Source organism: Aquarana catesbeiana, linkage group LG01 (genome assembly GCF_042186555.1).
Source record: "Aquarana catesbeiana isolate 2022-GZ linkage group LG01, ASM4218655v1, whole genome shotgun sequence".
Classification (NCBI taxonomy): domain Eukaryota; kingdom Metazoa; phylum Chordata; class Amphibia; order Anura; family Ranidae; genus Aquarana; species Aquarana catesbeiana.
Window position 1 is genome coordinate 37,511,612 of NC_133324.1, and position 16,742 is coordinate 37,528,353.

Genomic DNA, 16,742 nt, shown 5'->3' on the forward strand with positions numbered 1-16,742 from the left:
GCATGCAATGCCAAGCTGTGGTTTCCAAAGCAAGCAAAGTCCTTTCTTGTATTAAGAGAGATATGGACTCCAGAGAGAGAGATATCATTTTGCCCCTGTACAAATCATTAGTAAGACCTCATCTGGAAAATGCAGTTCAGTTTTGGGCACCATTTCTCAAAAAGGATATCGGGGAACTGGAGAAAGTGCAGAGAAGGGCAACCAAACTGATAAGAGGCATGGAGGAGCTCAGCTATGAGGAAAGATTAGAGGAACTGAATTCATTCACTCTTGAGAACAGGAGATTAAGGGGGGATATGATCACCATGTATACATATATAAGGGGTCCATATAATGAACTTGGTGTTGAGTTATTCACTTTAAGGTCATCACAGAGGAGAAGGGGACACTCTTTACGTCTAGAGGAAAAAAAGATTTAATCTCCAAATACGGAAGGGTTTCTTCAAAGTAAGAGCTGTGAAAATGTGGAATAGACTTCCTCCAGAGGTGGCTCTGGCCAGCTCAATAGATTGCTTTAAAAAGGGCCTGAATTCTTTCCTAAATGTACATAATATAACTGGGTACTGACATTTCTGGACAGACTACAGGTCATGACACAGGAAGGAGTTGACCAGCTGACCTCATTAGCAGACAGCCTGCATCCTCTACCCTCCTACCTACCCACCCAGCTGCATGTTTTTTAAATCAAATGCAATCAATCAGTGATCATCCTTTTCACTAAATACACAGGCATCATTTTTTTTTATTTCCTACCTTAACTTTCAACTTTCATCTTTCATTAAACTCCTGTCTAGATTTACCAGAACTATGGATTAGGAATACCCACCAACCTATCCATTCACTCTGTATCCAATCAATACTACAGCTCTGCTCCACATCTCATCTCTTATCTCCTGCACACTTCAAAATGCCAAATGAACAAACTATGCAAGATGAAGGTTAAGGTAGGAAAAAAATTGAAGCCTGTGTATTTTGTAGAGAAGGTTGATCACTTATTGATTACATTTCATTTAAAAAAACATGCATCTGGAAGTGGGAGGGTAGGTAGGAGGGTAGATGATGCAGGGTGTGTGCTAATGGGGTCAGCTGGTCAACTCCTTCCTGTGTCAGGACCTGTAGTCTGTCCAGGAAGTAAGGCAGAAGTAATGGAAAAGTGTTTTAAAACAGCCATGAAGACAGTGAGGTAAGTGTGTGTAGAATAAATGGATAGTTGTTTTATTTTTGCAAAATAAGTACAATAATGCTATATTGGTACAAAGGGGAGCTGGAGAAGGTGAACAAAGGTGAATAAAGGTGAACTTATCCTTTAATGCAGCAGATAAAAGATACTTTTATGCTTGCTTCTCTTTGACATCAGGAGATGCCCAGTAGTACCATCAGAACAGAACTGGCAGAAACCAGTGGGATCCAGGTACAACCATCTACTGTCCGGAGAAGTCTGGTCAGAAGTGGTCTTCATGGAAGAATTAGGGCCAAAAAGCCATAACCTCCTACATGGAAACAAGGCTAAGCAAATCAAATATGCAGGGAAATGTAGGAACTGAGGTGCAGAAAAATGTCAGCCGGTGCTCTGAATTGATGAGTCATATGAAATATTTGGCTGTAGCAGGAGGCAGTTTGTTTGGAAAGGGCTATAGAACGGCACAATAATGAATGTCTGCAGGCAACAATGAAGCATGATGGAGGTTCCTTGCAAGTTTGGGGCTGCATTTCTGTAAATGCTGTAAATGGAATTGGAGATTAGGTCAGGGTAAATGATGTCCTCAATGATGCGAAATACAGGCAGATACACTATATTACCAAAAGTATTGGGACACCTGCCTTTACACGCACATGAAATTTAATGGCATCCCAGTCTTAGTCCGTAGGGTTCAATATTGAGTTGGTTTACCCTTTGCAGCTATAACGACTTTAACTCAACTAATTCATCCCAAAGGTTTTCTATCAGGTTGGGGTCAGGACTCTGTGTAGGCCAGTCAAGTTCCTCCACCCCAAACTCATTCATCCATGTCTTTATAGACCTTGTTTGTGCAAATACATGTACCAGTATGCAAACAGAGCTGTGTTGAGAGCATGCGCCCTGAGAGACACGTAAAATTACGCATCAACAAACAAAAAAAAAGTTACGAATCCATTCGAAGCACGTTAGACAGCACCATTGTAAGAGAGACACGGAACATTACGAAACAACAAACAAAAAAAAAAGTTAAGAAAGTAAGAGTTGTGTCCAGAATCAACGAAAAACAATGTGCTCTATCGAAAGTACGAATTCTAAATCAACTAAAAATAAGGCTTACAGAAATACGAATGATTCTGATTCAACTTAAAATATCGCTTGCGAAAATACAAATTAGTCTGAACACGAAAATCCCGTTTTGCCAAATTACAAATGATTACGAATAAATGGCACCTGAAAAAAACAAAACTAAATTAAACAAATTTTTCAGTTGTGCACAAGTCTAATCTCCAGGATGCCTTGGTTCACCGACACTGGCCACACTGTAGAGCACCAGATTAGAATTTTAATTAAAGTGGATGTAAACCTAGTGTCATCCTTTCTAAACTACTGCCATAGGGGTTATCTATAAGGATATACATGCCTCCTGCATGTATCTTTACCTGTCAAATGTATCCCCTCTGTCTGTTATTAGACCCGAAAAACTGCATATTCTGTGGGCGGGTATGTTGTCTAGAGCTCGGTGGGTGGAGTCGTGATGTCAGTAGGCTCCCCGCCCACCTCTACACTCCCCTTGTCAATATGCATTTTCTCCTGTGTATTTCTAACACTGAACTTCTGCTGAACTTCTGCTATGATCTCTAACATCCAGTGAAAAGACAGGAAAGTAACCACATGACTTCAGCATGCCAAATCGGGCTGAGGTGTGGAACAGCCAATCCTTGCAGAGCTGCTGAAGAAAGGAGTGGGGGAGGGAATTAAAAAATACTGCCTGTGTCTTAGGCTGGTGCACGAGATGTAAATCACCTCACAGCAAGGGGGAGTATTTGACAAAGTTTTTCTCAGTTTGTCAAGAATTGTCTCACTGAACAATAAAATAGGATTGCTCAGAGATGGATTAACTCTGTGTGGCAAGACTGGGCTCAAATGATAGCAAATCTTATATTCTACAGTATGATAAAAAAAAAAAAAATGGGTTTACATCCACTTTAACTGTTCCACTTCAAGGGTAGTCTACATGTTGGAGTGCCCTTGTCATAGATATTACATAAGTAAAACTAAGCGCCAACTTAGGGTACGTATCGGTGAGCACATCAGGACCATCAATGGTGCTAACAAGGAGGAGAAAAAGGAGAAGAAAAAGGACCTATCTCCAGTGGCTGCACACTTCTTTGATTTCCATGGTGGTAAATCAGAGGGAATGAAGGTGAAGTGTATATATACTATCAACCTGCCACCACGGAGGGGTGACTTCAACACTATTCTCCTACAGAAGGAGAAGATGTGGATCTATCACCTCAATACACTCGCTCCCTCTGGCTTAAACACAGAATGCAACTTTGGGGCATTTCTTGAGCGCTAAGATGCCACATTTAGCTGAAAATTTGAAAACCCAATCTAATAGATGAATATAATTATGAATACTCTCCCTCTAGGAGGCACATTGCCCATTTGCCTTCTTTTTGCTTTCGCTTTTGTTTCTACTTGGGTTTTTATTTTTTCCTTTATTTATTTTGCTCATTTTCTTGTTACTCTCTCTGCCATATGGCCTCCCCATCTCCTCTCCCTCCCTAACTTGGTTTAAACTTAATATATTGACTTGCCATTTAAGAAATGCTTCCCTGCTTCTCTCCTGCTACTTATTTGCCCCCTCTTCATCTTCATTTTTACTCTAGGCTTCACCAATATGGGGTTAAACTTAATTGAGGAAAGCCAGCTGCAGATGAATTGTATGTGGTGTTGATTGTTAAGGTGGCCTCTAGTGGTGGAAGCAAATAATTGCACGTCCTTCCATGCTTTGCGGAAAGTATAAATAAAAGCCACCACTAGCCCCCCATTCCAGAAGTAGTTCCAGCTGATTGGGCGAAACTAGTCGGTTGTCACAACACCACGTGAATGACGCACTGATGTCACCATCGATGTTGGCTTGCTAGCCCGCATATGTTCACAGGAATCTGCAAGTACAGCTGCAGGCATCATCCCAGTACCGTTTTTTAGAGCCAGCGATTGGCTATCCAGGGATAACAACCGATGTGGCTAAAAGTCACTCAGTTGTTATTGTTATCCCAGAGGAGCGGGAGGGGACATCCCCCCCGCCGCCTTCTGCCTTTCTTACCGGGCTTCCTGACCCACTGGGTGTCCCGATCATTGATCCGCCTCTTCCGGCAGCTAGAGAGAGACTGTCACGAAGCCGGAAATGGCTTAGTTCCAGTCTTCTCTCTGTAAACACGGATGTGACGTCACAACGTCACTTCCTGTTTACTCGGCTGCCAATGGTGCCGGTTTTTAAAAAATATACAGTATTCAGAATCGCCAAAAATGGTGATCTGAATACAGTGAAGTGCAAAGGATGGATTGGAGGTCTTTTAGACCCCCGATCCCTTCATAAAGAGTACCTGTCAGCACCTATTACTGTCACAAGGGATGTTTACATTCCTTGTGACAGCAATAAAAGTGATCAAATTAAAAAAAAAAAAAAAAACACAATGTAAAAAAATAAAAATAAATGAAATGTAAAAAAAAATAAAAATTTTCAAGCCCTGCAAGCTTGCGCAGCAAAGAAAACGAATATGGAAGTCTTGCCCAAATATGTAAACGGTGTTTAAATCACACATGTGAGGTAGTACCACAATCGTCAGAGCGAGAGCAATCATTCTAGCACTAGACCTCCTCTGTAACTCTAACCTGGTAACCGTTTTTTTTTTTAAATGTCGCCTATGGAGATTTTTAAGCAAAGTAGTTTAACGCCATTCCACAAGTGTGCGCAATTTTAAAGCATGACATGTTTGGTATCTATTTACTCGGCGTAACATCATCTTTCACATTATACAAAAAATTGTGCTAACTTTACTGTTTCGTTTTTTTTAAATTCATGAAAGTGTCTTCTTCCCCAAAAAGTTGCCTTTAAAAGACCGTTGCACAAATACCGTGCGACATAAAATATTGCAACAATCGCCATTTTATTCTCTAGATTCTCTGCTAAAAAAATATACATAATGTTTGCGGGTTCCAAGTAATTTTCTAGCAAAAAACACAGATTTTAACTTGTAAACACCAAATGTCAGAAATAGGCTTAGTCATGAAAGGAATTTATACAAGGACATTTTTTTTTTACTAGGTACTATAAAGAAAATACCCTTTAAAATAAAGTCAACTTAACACTTAAAATGTGAACTTACTGAGCAAACGCTCTCATCAACTTTAAATAGTATTAAAAATGAATACACTAACAAAATGTGTTTATTGATTTAGACAGAGTCATCTACATAAAATATAACTAAAAAGACCCTGACACTATAATAATGACATTACAATCAGCTTATAAAAGATCTTTCTGGAAGGTGGGGAGTGTAATGGGTGGCTCTGATTTCTGATAGTTTAGGATGTTTTGGATACTTTGTCACCTTCTGGTCACTGTGGTTCCTCCTCACTACATTGTTCTGTAGTGATGTATGGGCTATAGGAGAAACCACTACACTCAGCAGGGGACAAAGTTTCCAACAAACCCAAAGTCTCTGATACCAGCGGTGTTCAGAGCAAAAATTGAACTCAACTTCCAAAGGAGAGGTGATTATTAAATGTCCAAATTTAACATTTCATTCTCAATACACTAGCAAAATATGTCAAAATAACAATAATAGAGATATTGCTATAACTATTGGTAACCCAGTGTTGCTCCATACATATTAGTGGATAGCTATTTTTGTATTGCGGTCAGGTCTAAACATAATTATGTAACATTTTGGGAAAAATATACAGCCAAGAACTCCAGTACTTGAGGTTATTATTGCAAAAACCTCCACAGCCACCATGTATTTCCCTCTGGTACTCAGATAGGCTGGGATCATAGCAATCCAGACACTACAGAACACCAGCATGCTGAAGGTGATGTACTTGGCCTCATTAAAACTGTCCGGTAATGTCCTGGCTAAAAAAGCTATAATGAAACTCACAGCGGCCAGAAGCCCCATATATCCCAGGACAGAGTAGAAGCCGATAACTGAACCCTCATTACACTGAATGATGATCTTCCCCTGATAAGAGTGAGTGTCCTGATCCTGGAAGGGTGGTGAAATAAACAACCAAGTGATACAGATTATTACTTGAACCAGTGAGAACACACACATGATACAATTGGGCAGTTTGGCTCCCATCCATTTCCTCCAGGGACTCCCAGGTTTGGTGGCTTTAAAAGCAATACACACCATGATACTTTTGGCAAGGAGAGTAGAGACAGCAACTGAGAAGATGACACCAAAAGAGGTTACACGCAGCATGCAGGTTACATCTACTGGATGGCCGAGGAACAAGAAGACACAGAGGAAGCTCAGCATGATGGAGACCAGGAGAAGATAGCTCAGGTTCTGGTTATTAGCTTTAACAATGGGGGTGTCCTGGTAATGTATAAACATCCCCAATATTAAACCAGTCAGAAGACAACAGAGGATGGAGACAGCTGAAAATACTGCAACAATGGTATCATCAATGTAGGAGAGAAATTCCACCAATTTAGGAACACACCGATCCTTCTTCTCATTTGGCCATTCATCATCAGGACATTTCATGCAGTTTTCACTGTCTGTAGGAAGAACAATACAAACATAATGAGTATATGGGTCAGAGCTTCTGAGAAAACAAATTGTCTTGTGTTGCATCAAAGCCAGCAGCTGAATTCCCATCAAAGCTGTGAGTGAAAGGAATTATAATAAATAATAAATACAATATAAATATTATATAAATGTAACAACTTGCCGACCGTATCACTTACTTGTATTGCGGCAAGGCAGCTCTGCTGTTCTGGATCACCTACTAGATATGTGATCTGCGCTCCCAAGAAGGGATCACAGATCACATATTTCAAAATATCAGTTGCTTTTAACATCTGATTATGGGAACAGAAACCACAATTACTGTTATGCCCCGTACACACGGTTGGATTTTCCGATGGAAAATGTGTGATAGGACCTTGTTGTCGGAAATTCCGACTGTGTGTAGGCTCCATCACACATTTTCCATCGGATTTTCCGACACACAAAGTTTGAGAGCAGGATATAAAATTTTCCGACAACAAAATCCATTGTCGGAAATTCCGATCGTGTGTACACAAATCCGACGGACAAAGTGCCACGCATGCTCAGAATAAATAAAGAGATGAAAGCTATTGGCCACTGCCCCGTTTATAGTCCCGACGTACGTGTTTTACGTCACCGCGTTTAGAACAATCGGATTTTCCGACAACTTTGTGTGACCGTGTGTATGCAAGACAAGTTTGAGCCAACATCCGTCGGAAAAAATCCTAGGATTTTATTGTCGGAATGTCCGAACAAAGTCCGACCGTGTGTACGGGGCATTAGAATTTAGTTTCTTCAAGTAAATATGTTCATCCTGCCACTTTTTTGTAATTGCTACAGACAAAAGCAAACATTGACTTGACCCTATTGATTACTAGAACAATCAATGAACATTCCAAAATCTGATTTTTTTTCTTTTTAAAGAGAGACATTTATAGCTCGGTGTTGGGCAATAGCAGAGACAACTGCTGTAAGAAGAGGCCTTCATAAGCAAAGCTTGGACAGAAGGACCCTTTGTTCAAAAATCTTAACGTGATACTAAATTGAAAAGTGTTAATTGCCATTTTCATTCACATAAATCACATATACAGTAAGATGCCACTGTATTTTTTTTATTTTTTAATCCTCTACAGTGCCTTGCAAAAGTATTCACCCCCTTGGCATTTTTCATGTTTTGTTGCCCCACAACCTGGAATTAACATGGATTGTTTGAGGATTTGCATCATTTAATTTACAGAACGTGCCCACAACTTTGAAGATTTTTTTTTTATTGTGAAGCAAACAGCAAATAGGACAAAATAACAGAAAAGGTGAATGTGCATAACTATTCACCCCCCTAAAGTCAATACTTTGTAGAGCCACCTTTTGTGGCTATGACAGCTCCAAGTTGCTTTGGATAAATCTCTATGAGCTTGCCACATCTTACCACTGGGATTTTTGTCCATTCCTCCTTGCAAAACTGCTCCAGCTCCTTCAAGTTGGATGGTTTGCACTTGTGAACAGCAGTCTTTAAGTCTGACCATAGATTTTCTATTGGATTGAGGTCTGGGCTTTGACTAGGCCATTCCAACACATTTATATGTGTCCCCTTAAACCACTCAAGTGTTGCTTTAGCGGTGTGTGTGGGGTCATTGTCCTGCTGGAAGGTGAACCTCTGTCCTAGCCTCAAATCACACACAGAGTTGTACAGGTTTTGTTCAAGAATATCCCTGTATTTAGCACCATCCATCTTTCCCTCAACTCTGACCAGTTTCCCAGTCCTGACTGCTGAAAAATATCCCCACAGCATAATGCTGCCACCATCATGTTTCACTGTGGGGACGGTGTTATTTGGGTGATGTGATGTGTTGGGTTTGCGTCAGACATAGCGTTTACTTTGATGAACAAAAAGTTAAATTTTAGTCTCATTATACCAGAGCACCTTCCTCCATACATTTTGGGAGTCTCTCACATGCCTTTTTGCAAACTCAAAATGTGGCATTTTGTTTGTTGCTGAAAGTAATGGCTTTCTTCTGCCTACTCTGCCATAAAGCCCAACTCTGTATGACTTATTGTCATCCTATGTACAGATACTCCAGTCTCTGCTCTGGAACTCTGCAGCTCCTCCAGGGTTACCTTAGATCTCTGTGCTGCCTCTCTGATAAATGCCCTCCTTGCCCGGTCCATGAGTTTTTGTGTGTGGCCATCTTTTGGCAGGTTAGTAGTTATGCCATGTTCTTTCCATTTGGTTATGATAGATTTGATGGTGCTCCTATGGATCTTCAAAGATTTGGATATTTTTTTTATAACCTAACCCTGATTTTTACTTCTCAAAAACATTGTCCCTTACTTGTTTGGAGAGTTCCTTGGTCTTAATGGCAGTGTTTGGTTAGTGGTGCCTCTTGCTTAGATGTTGCAGCCTCTGGGGCCTTTAAAAAAGATGTGTATATGTAATGACAGATCATGTGACACTTAGTTTGCACACAGGTGGACATCATTTCACTAATTATGTGACTTCTGACAGTAATTGGTAGCACCAGAGCTTTTTATGGGCTTTATAACAAAGGGGGTAAATACATACGCACATGGCAATTATCAGTTTTTTATTTCTGAAAAATAGTTGTATGTACAGTGGGGACGGAAAGCATTCAGACCCCTTTAAATTTTTCACTCTTTGTTATATTGCAGCCATTTGCTAAAATCATTTAAGTTAATTGTTTTTCCTCATTAATGTACACACAGCACCCCATATTGACAGAAAAAGACAGAACTGTTGACATTTTTGCAGATTTATTAAAAAAGAAAAACTGAAATATCACATGGTCCTAAGTATTCAGACACTTTGCTCATATATTTTTCACTGGCTTCCCCTACCCCACCGTGTAAAATTCAAAATGCTAACCATAACATACAAGGCCATTCACAACATCCCCCCATCTACATCACCAACCTCATCTGCAGATATTGCCCAAATCGCCCCCTCCGCTCCTCCCAGGACCTCCTGCTCTCTAGCTCCCTTGTTACCTCCTCCCATGCTCACCTTCGTGACTTCTCCAGAGCCTCTCCCATCCTCTGGAATTCCCTGCCCCAGTATGTCCTATCAGCCCCTACCTTGTCCACCTTTAGGAGATCCCTGAAAACTCATTTATTCAGGGAAGCCTATCCCACACCCACATAACTGTCCCTGAGCCACCCCCATAAAATCATTCTTTGCAGCTATTACCTTTTGTACCACCACCCCCTCCCTTTAGAATGTAAGCTCTACGAGCCGGGCCCTCCTGTACCTTCTGTATTGAACTGTACTGTAATTGTGTTGTCCCCCTTATACATTGTAAAGCGCTGCGTAAACTGTTGGCGCTATATAAATCTCGTATAATAATAATAATAATATATTTAACTCAGGTGCTGTCCATTTCTTCTGATCATCCTTGAGATGGTCCTACACCTTAATTTAAGTACAGCTGTGTTTGATTATACTGATTGGACTTGATTAGGAAAGCCACACCTGTCTATATAAGACCTTACAGCTCACAGTGCATGTCAGAGCAAATGAGAATCATGAGGTCAAAGGAACTGCCTGAAGAGCTCAGAGACAGAATTGTGGCAAGGCACAGATCTGGCCAAGGTTACATAAAATTTCTGCTGCACTTAAGGTTCCTAAGAGCACAGTGGCCTCCATAATCCTTAAATGGAAGATGTTTGGGACGACCAGAACCCTTCCTAGAGCTGGCCGTCTGGCCAAACTGAGCTATCGGGGGAGAATAGCCTTGGTGAGAGATGTATAGAAGAACCCAAAGATCACTGTGGCTGAGCTCCAGAGATGCAGTCGGGAGATGGGAGAAAGTTGTAGAAATTCAACTATCACTGCAGCCCTCCACCAGTCGGGGCTTTATGGGAGAGTGGCCCGATGGAAGCCTCACCTGAAGGACTGAAGGACTCCAAGATGCTGAGAAATAAGATTCTTTGGTCTGATGAGACCAAGATAGAGCTTTTTGGTCTTAATTCTAAGCAATATGTGTGGAGTAAACCAGGCACTGCTCATCACCTGTACAATACAGTCCCAACAGTGAAGCATGGTGGAAGCATCATGCTGTGGGGGTGTTTTTCAGCTGCAGGGACATGACGACTGGTTGCAATCAAGGGAAAGATGATTGCGGCCAAGTACAGGGATATTCTGGAGCAAAACCTTCTCCAGAGTGCTCAGGACCTCAGACTTGGCCGAAGGTTTAGCTGGTTTAGCACACAGCTAAAATAATGAAGGAGTGGCTTCACAACAACTCTGTGACTGTTCTTGAATGGCCCAGCCAGAGCCCTGACTTAGACCCAATTGAGCATCTCTGGAGAGACCTAAAAATGGCCGTCCACCAACGTTTAACATCCAACCTGACTGAACTGGAGAGGATCTGCACGGAGGAATGGCAGAGGATCCCCAAATCCAGGTGTGCAAAACTTGTTGCATCTTTCCCAAAAAGACTCTCTATTAGATCAAAAGGGTGCTTCTACTAAATACTGAGCAAAGGGTCTGAATACTTAGGACCATGTGATATTTCAGTTTTTCTTTTTTAATAGATTTGCAAAAATGTCAACAGTTCTGTGTTTTTCTGTCAATATGGGGTGCTGTGTGTACATTAATGATAAAAAACATGAACTTAAATGATTTTAGCAAATGGCTGCACAATAACAAAGAGTGAAAAATGTAAGGGGGTCTGAATACTTTCTGTCCCCACTGTATATATTTTTCTAATTTTACTTCACCAACTTAGACTATTGTGTTCTGATCCATCACATATAATTTAGATTAAAAAAACTTGGGGCACACTGCTGAAGGGGTTTGATGTGAATAGGAGGCTGTGTGATTGGGAGTACTGTGTTATGAAAGACTGTATGATGGGGACCTCTGTGATTTGAAGGGGCTCTGTGATAAGAAGACTTGGTGATGGGGGATAACCTGAGATGATGAGAGGACTCTGACATATAATGGGGACTTTGTGCATGACGAAAAGATCTGGTTAATCTAGTTATTTAGTTTTGCTAAATTTGGTTTGGTTTTTTTGTTTTGTTTTTTTTTTTTAGATTTGAATGTGGCAAAGTGAACAAACAAAAAGGAAAATCTTCATCAAATGATAACAAAGACTCTTCAAATCACCTTTGGCTTAACAAAAACAGCATCATTTGGAAATGGTACTATAATTACACACACAGTCTTTAATTTCAGAAATATGCTTACAGTTAGAATTTGGCTGGAGTTCAATGTAAAATTCTATATGAATTTTGGAATGAATTTAGTTTCGCTATTCGGAGCATTTGTTACATTTCGTCTCTACTGTAATTTGGGTATTCGGATATCTCTGAATAATGAAAAATCTCTTGCAATATTTATTCGGAACAAAACGAACCACACATGTCTATTTGACATTCAGGGAGGAATCAGATGTATAGGGTGGACTCCGACATGTTGCGGGATTTTTGATGTGAAGAGAGGCTTTTGATGGGAAGTTAATTAATCAAGGTAGTTAAGTGCATCATTAAAGGTTCGGGTTTTCTATTGATATGCAACATTTACATTTTTTATATTTTAGACTGGGTGCCTCTGGATTTTGCATACTTTTAAAGAGTGCTGCTTCTGGAAAAATGTTGAGAAACACTAGTCTGAATATATTTTCCTGGTACTACCCTGTTGTCTACCAACAAGTGGAGACTCTGCATAGGTCCCATAAATGTTAACTGCATATTTCTCTCCTTTCTTAATTTTGGTAGATATCTTTGGGTTGGTCACCACATCTGTAAATAAGTAGATTATCTTGTTATTAGTCTAGTAAATATAATTTAATATAATATCATATAATATAATAATATTTCCTCCCCACGTGCCCCTTCCCCTGACTTCTCTGTCAAGATCAATGGCACAACCATCAAACCATCCCCTTATGCCAGGGTACTAGGTGTAATCTCAGACTCTGAATTCTCCCTTTGGCCCCACATCCAATCACTGTCCAAAGCTGTGTTATAAGAACATTGGAGGAATCACGCACAACTTTGGATGAATAAAAAGATGTGAAAACGGGCCTGAGGACTGCAGCAAGAAAATCAAGTATAGAGTATTTAAAAAAAAATCCTGAGGTGAACCTTGTTAGGAGAGGAGGGATGCTACATTTCAACTTTAACTACCTCAATACCGGACACTTACACCCCCTTCCTGCCCAGGCCATTTTTCATCTTTCAGCGCTGTCACACTTTGAATGACAATTGCGCGGTCATGCTACACTTTAACCATATGAAATGTGCAACAGTTTTAGTGCAACATTTTGAAAAAAAATAAAAGTTTTTCTTCTTTACTGTTAGTAAATTTAGCAAATAAGTAATTTTTTTGCTTCACCGATGGGCACAGATGAGGCGACACTGATGAGCACTAATTAGGGAGCACTGATGAGGAGACACAAATATGCTGCACTTATGGGCACTAATAAGTGGCACTAATATGTGGCACTGATGAGCACTGATAGGCGGCACTGATGGGTGGCACTGGTGGGCATTGGTGGGCACAAAAAGGTGGCACTGGTGGGCACAGATAGGCGGCATGTATAGGCGGCACTGATGGGCATTGATGGGCGGCAGTGATGGGCATTGATGGGCGGCAGTGATGGGCATTGATGAGCAGCAGTGATGGGCATTGATGGGCAGCACGGATAGCCAGCATTGACTGGCATTACTAATGGCCACTGACTGCTGCCACTTGTGGGCACTGACTGCTGCCACTTGTGGACACCGATTGCTGCCACTTGTGGTCACTGGTGGGAACTGATTGCTGGCAGTGGTGGGCACTTAATTGTAATCAGGGCACTGATTACTGCGCACCACCAGGGGCGCTCGAGAGCAATCATTCTGGGAAGCCATCATATGACATCCACCCAGAAAGAGAGCCGCACCACCCAGCCGTCATTTGACGGTGGGTGGGCGGCAAGTAGTTAAAGGGTATCTTTGATGTAGTGTATGGACTTTACTGAAAATCCTAAATCTCAGTGCTAGGATCTTAACATGATAAAAGCCCAGTAAACTGTCTGTAGTTAGTTTAAACTCTGAGTACATGAGAGTTTCCCTCAATAGTCCAAAAACGTATAAGCTACAAGTAGTATTACACCATCCCACATGTTATTCCCTGCACCACTAGAGTATGTTATACTCTGATTTTGCACATCTGTGAATTTCAGTGTAAAGTTAAAAACCATTAATAAATAAAACTGTATATAAATAAGGTATACCAGTCATATTGGATATGTGCCCTTCTGAACATGGGGCACAGTCATAGCAGCAAGAGTGGATTGAAGATTCTGGCTTTTTTCTGTAACCGGGCAAACAAGAGTCCACACACTTAGATTCCAGCATCTAAAGGAAGTGAAAGAAAAAAAAGTTTCCTTGTGTGAAATAACATTGGAGATTCAATATAAGTGCATTGCAAAACATTACTGTATCTCCTTATTCATGGTTTCCATTGCACTTTAAAGTGCATGCAAACCCCAAATCTATTTTCTAGTAGGGCTGGCAACATATCGTATATAGTCTGGAGATCCTGACAGGAACAACTCTTCTTATTTCAGGGTTCAACACTAAGCCACCACCTCACACTGGAGGAGTACTCATGGCAGACTTACAATGCTGATGATAATATTGAGGAAGTTGATTAGTGTTGTCAGCCTGCCATAGGAAGTGCTGCTACTGGTGTGATCTCCGGGTAAGAAACTGCAAAGGATTCCCAAAATAAAAATGGAAAATTGAATACTTACCTTTCCGTAATTTTCCTTTCCTGGTGCCTGCCCATGGCAGCATACCCATGGTTGGTTGCTCCGCCCTCTACCAACCCACAGGACCATTTTAACTCTATAAAAAAAGAGTTCCTCCCCTTAGTCAGTATTCTTGTAACTACATCTCATAACGCTAAGGATCATTGAAGGGAGGGTGTATGCTGCCATGGGCAGGCACCAGGAAAGGAAAATTATGGAAAGGTAAGTATTCAATTTTCCGTTTTCCTGGTGCCTCCCATGTCAGCATACCCATGGTAAATAACTCGCTTACAGGGAGGGTACTGCAATAAAGCAATTTAATTAAACAAAAAAGCTACAGTACAGATGACTGCAAAGTCCTTTCCCCAAACTCTCGGGAAGTAAGGACTGCTGGGTCCACACTATAGTGGGACATGAACGTGCTGAAGGACGACCAGCTGGCTGCTCGACAAATTGTCTCAGGGGAGACCCACGCCAAAGCTGCCCAGAAGGAGGCTATTCCATGCGTTGAGTGCGCATTGACCGCATCTGGAACTGGCAGACCACTAGCCCGATATGCTCTTTGGATTAACCTTACAATCCAGCTTGGCAAGGTCGTCTTAGATGCTGCCATTCCCTTTCTGGCACCCTTGGGGATGACAAATAGCCGTTGATCTTTCCTGAACTGCTGCGTCAAATTTAGGTAGTGACTTAGGGATCTGGCTATATCCAACTCTTGCAGTTTTGAGGAGGCTGGATCCTCCCTGAATGCTGGAAGAACCCACTCTTGGTTCAGATGGAAGACTGAAGGTACTTTAGGGATGAACTGATGGATAAGTTGCAACACCACCCTGTCCGGGAAGAAGGTAATGTAGGGTTCTTGTGACCCTAATGCTTGGATCTCTGATACCATGCAACCCAAAGTGATGGCGACTAGAAAGACTGCCTTCAGAGAAATATCCTCCAAGGTGCTTTCTTCTGTGGGAGCAAACAGAGGTTTTGAAAGGATATAAAGCACGATAGTCAAATCCCATTTGGGGTATAGCGTCTTTCTAGGCGGTCTCAATCTTAGAACTGCTTTCAAGAAACGTTCCACCAGAGGATCTAGCGCCCACCGTGTGTCTGTTAGAGCTGAAAGGGCTGAAACCTGGACCTTAAGCGTATTCAGGCCCAAACCTAAGTCCAATCCACTCTGTAAAAAGAGGAGTATGTTCTGGATTCTGGGGTTTAGAGGATCGAAATGGTTCGTTTCTGCCAATTCCGTAAACTTTCTCCAAACTCTATAGTATGTGGAATTCGTAGATGCTTTTCTGGCCTGTAGTAGTGTTTGAATGACATTATGCGAACATCCTAACTCGCCCAACCTTTTCCGCTCAACTTCCAAACCCTCAAGTCTAGGATCTCCGGGTGCGGGTGACAGAACTTGCCTTGAGACAGAATGTTGTCTATACGTGGAAGGTGAAGCGGTTTGCACAAGGTCATCTTGATTAGCAACGTGAACCACGGTCTCTTGGGCCAGTATGGAATCACTGCTAAAACTGCGATTGCTTCTGTGGTTAGACGTTGGAGAAACCTCAGTATCAGTGGAGTTGGTGGGTATGCGTATGCCATCTGAAAGTTCCATGGCTGGGTTAGGGCATCCACCCCTGCTGATTTCAGAGATAGGAACCTTGAAAAGAAAAGCGGTGTCTTCGCATTGAGCGGGGAGGCAAATAGGTCTATTTGGGGAGTGCCCCATTGTTGGCATATCCAGGAGAAGACCCTTGGATTCAGAGACCGCTCGTTGTTGTGGCTGAAAGATCTTGAAAGCTGATCGGCTAACTGGTTTTCTGGCCTTGGGATATATGAGGCTAGTAGGTTGACTAAATTCCTCTCGGCCCATGTCAGAATGGGTGCCACTTTGTTCAGAAGGGACCTGCTGTGCGTTCCTCCTTGATTCTGAACATAAGCTACTGCCGCTTTCTTGTCCATCTGGAGAAGGATGGATTTTTCCCTGAGGAAGGTGGCCAGAGACAGGATCGCTAACCAAGCTGCCCTTAGCTCCATGGTGTTTGATACTACCTCTGTCGCATTGAATTGCCATCTACCCTGTACCAACTGGTCTTGGTAATGTGCCCCCCATCCTAACTGACTTGCGTCTGTCGTCAGAACAGTCCATGGGATGGGGCCAAGGGGACAGTGAAGCAGAAGGTTGGATGGTCTTGTCTACCACCAAAGGCTGGATTTCATTGTAGGTGTAATCAATATCCACTGCTCTAG

At 41.7% G+C, this 16,742-nt stretch overlaps 1 protein-coding gene across 1 annotated transcript in view; it reads right to left on the bottom strand.

The window, feature by feature from the left end:
• Positions 1 to 5,862: 5,862 nt before the first annotated feature.
• LOC141131267 (vomeronasal type-2 receptor 26-like) overlaps positions 5,863 to 16,742 on the bottom strand; it is a 142,209-nt gene continuing 131,329 nt past the window's right edge. Inside the window, exons 5-6 of the mRNA XM_073622612.1 lie at positions 13,986 to 14,109; positions 5,863 to 6,755 (exon numbers count right to left, since the gene is read on the bottom strand). Of these exons, the coding sequence (XP_073478713.1) occupies positions 5,863 to 6,755; positions 13,986 to 14,109 (1,017 nt within the window). The remainder of the gene's footprint in view (positions 6,756 to 13,985; positions 14,110 to 16,742) is intronic.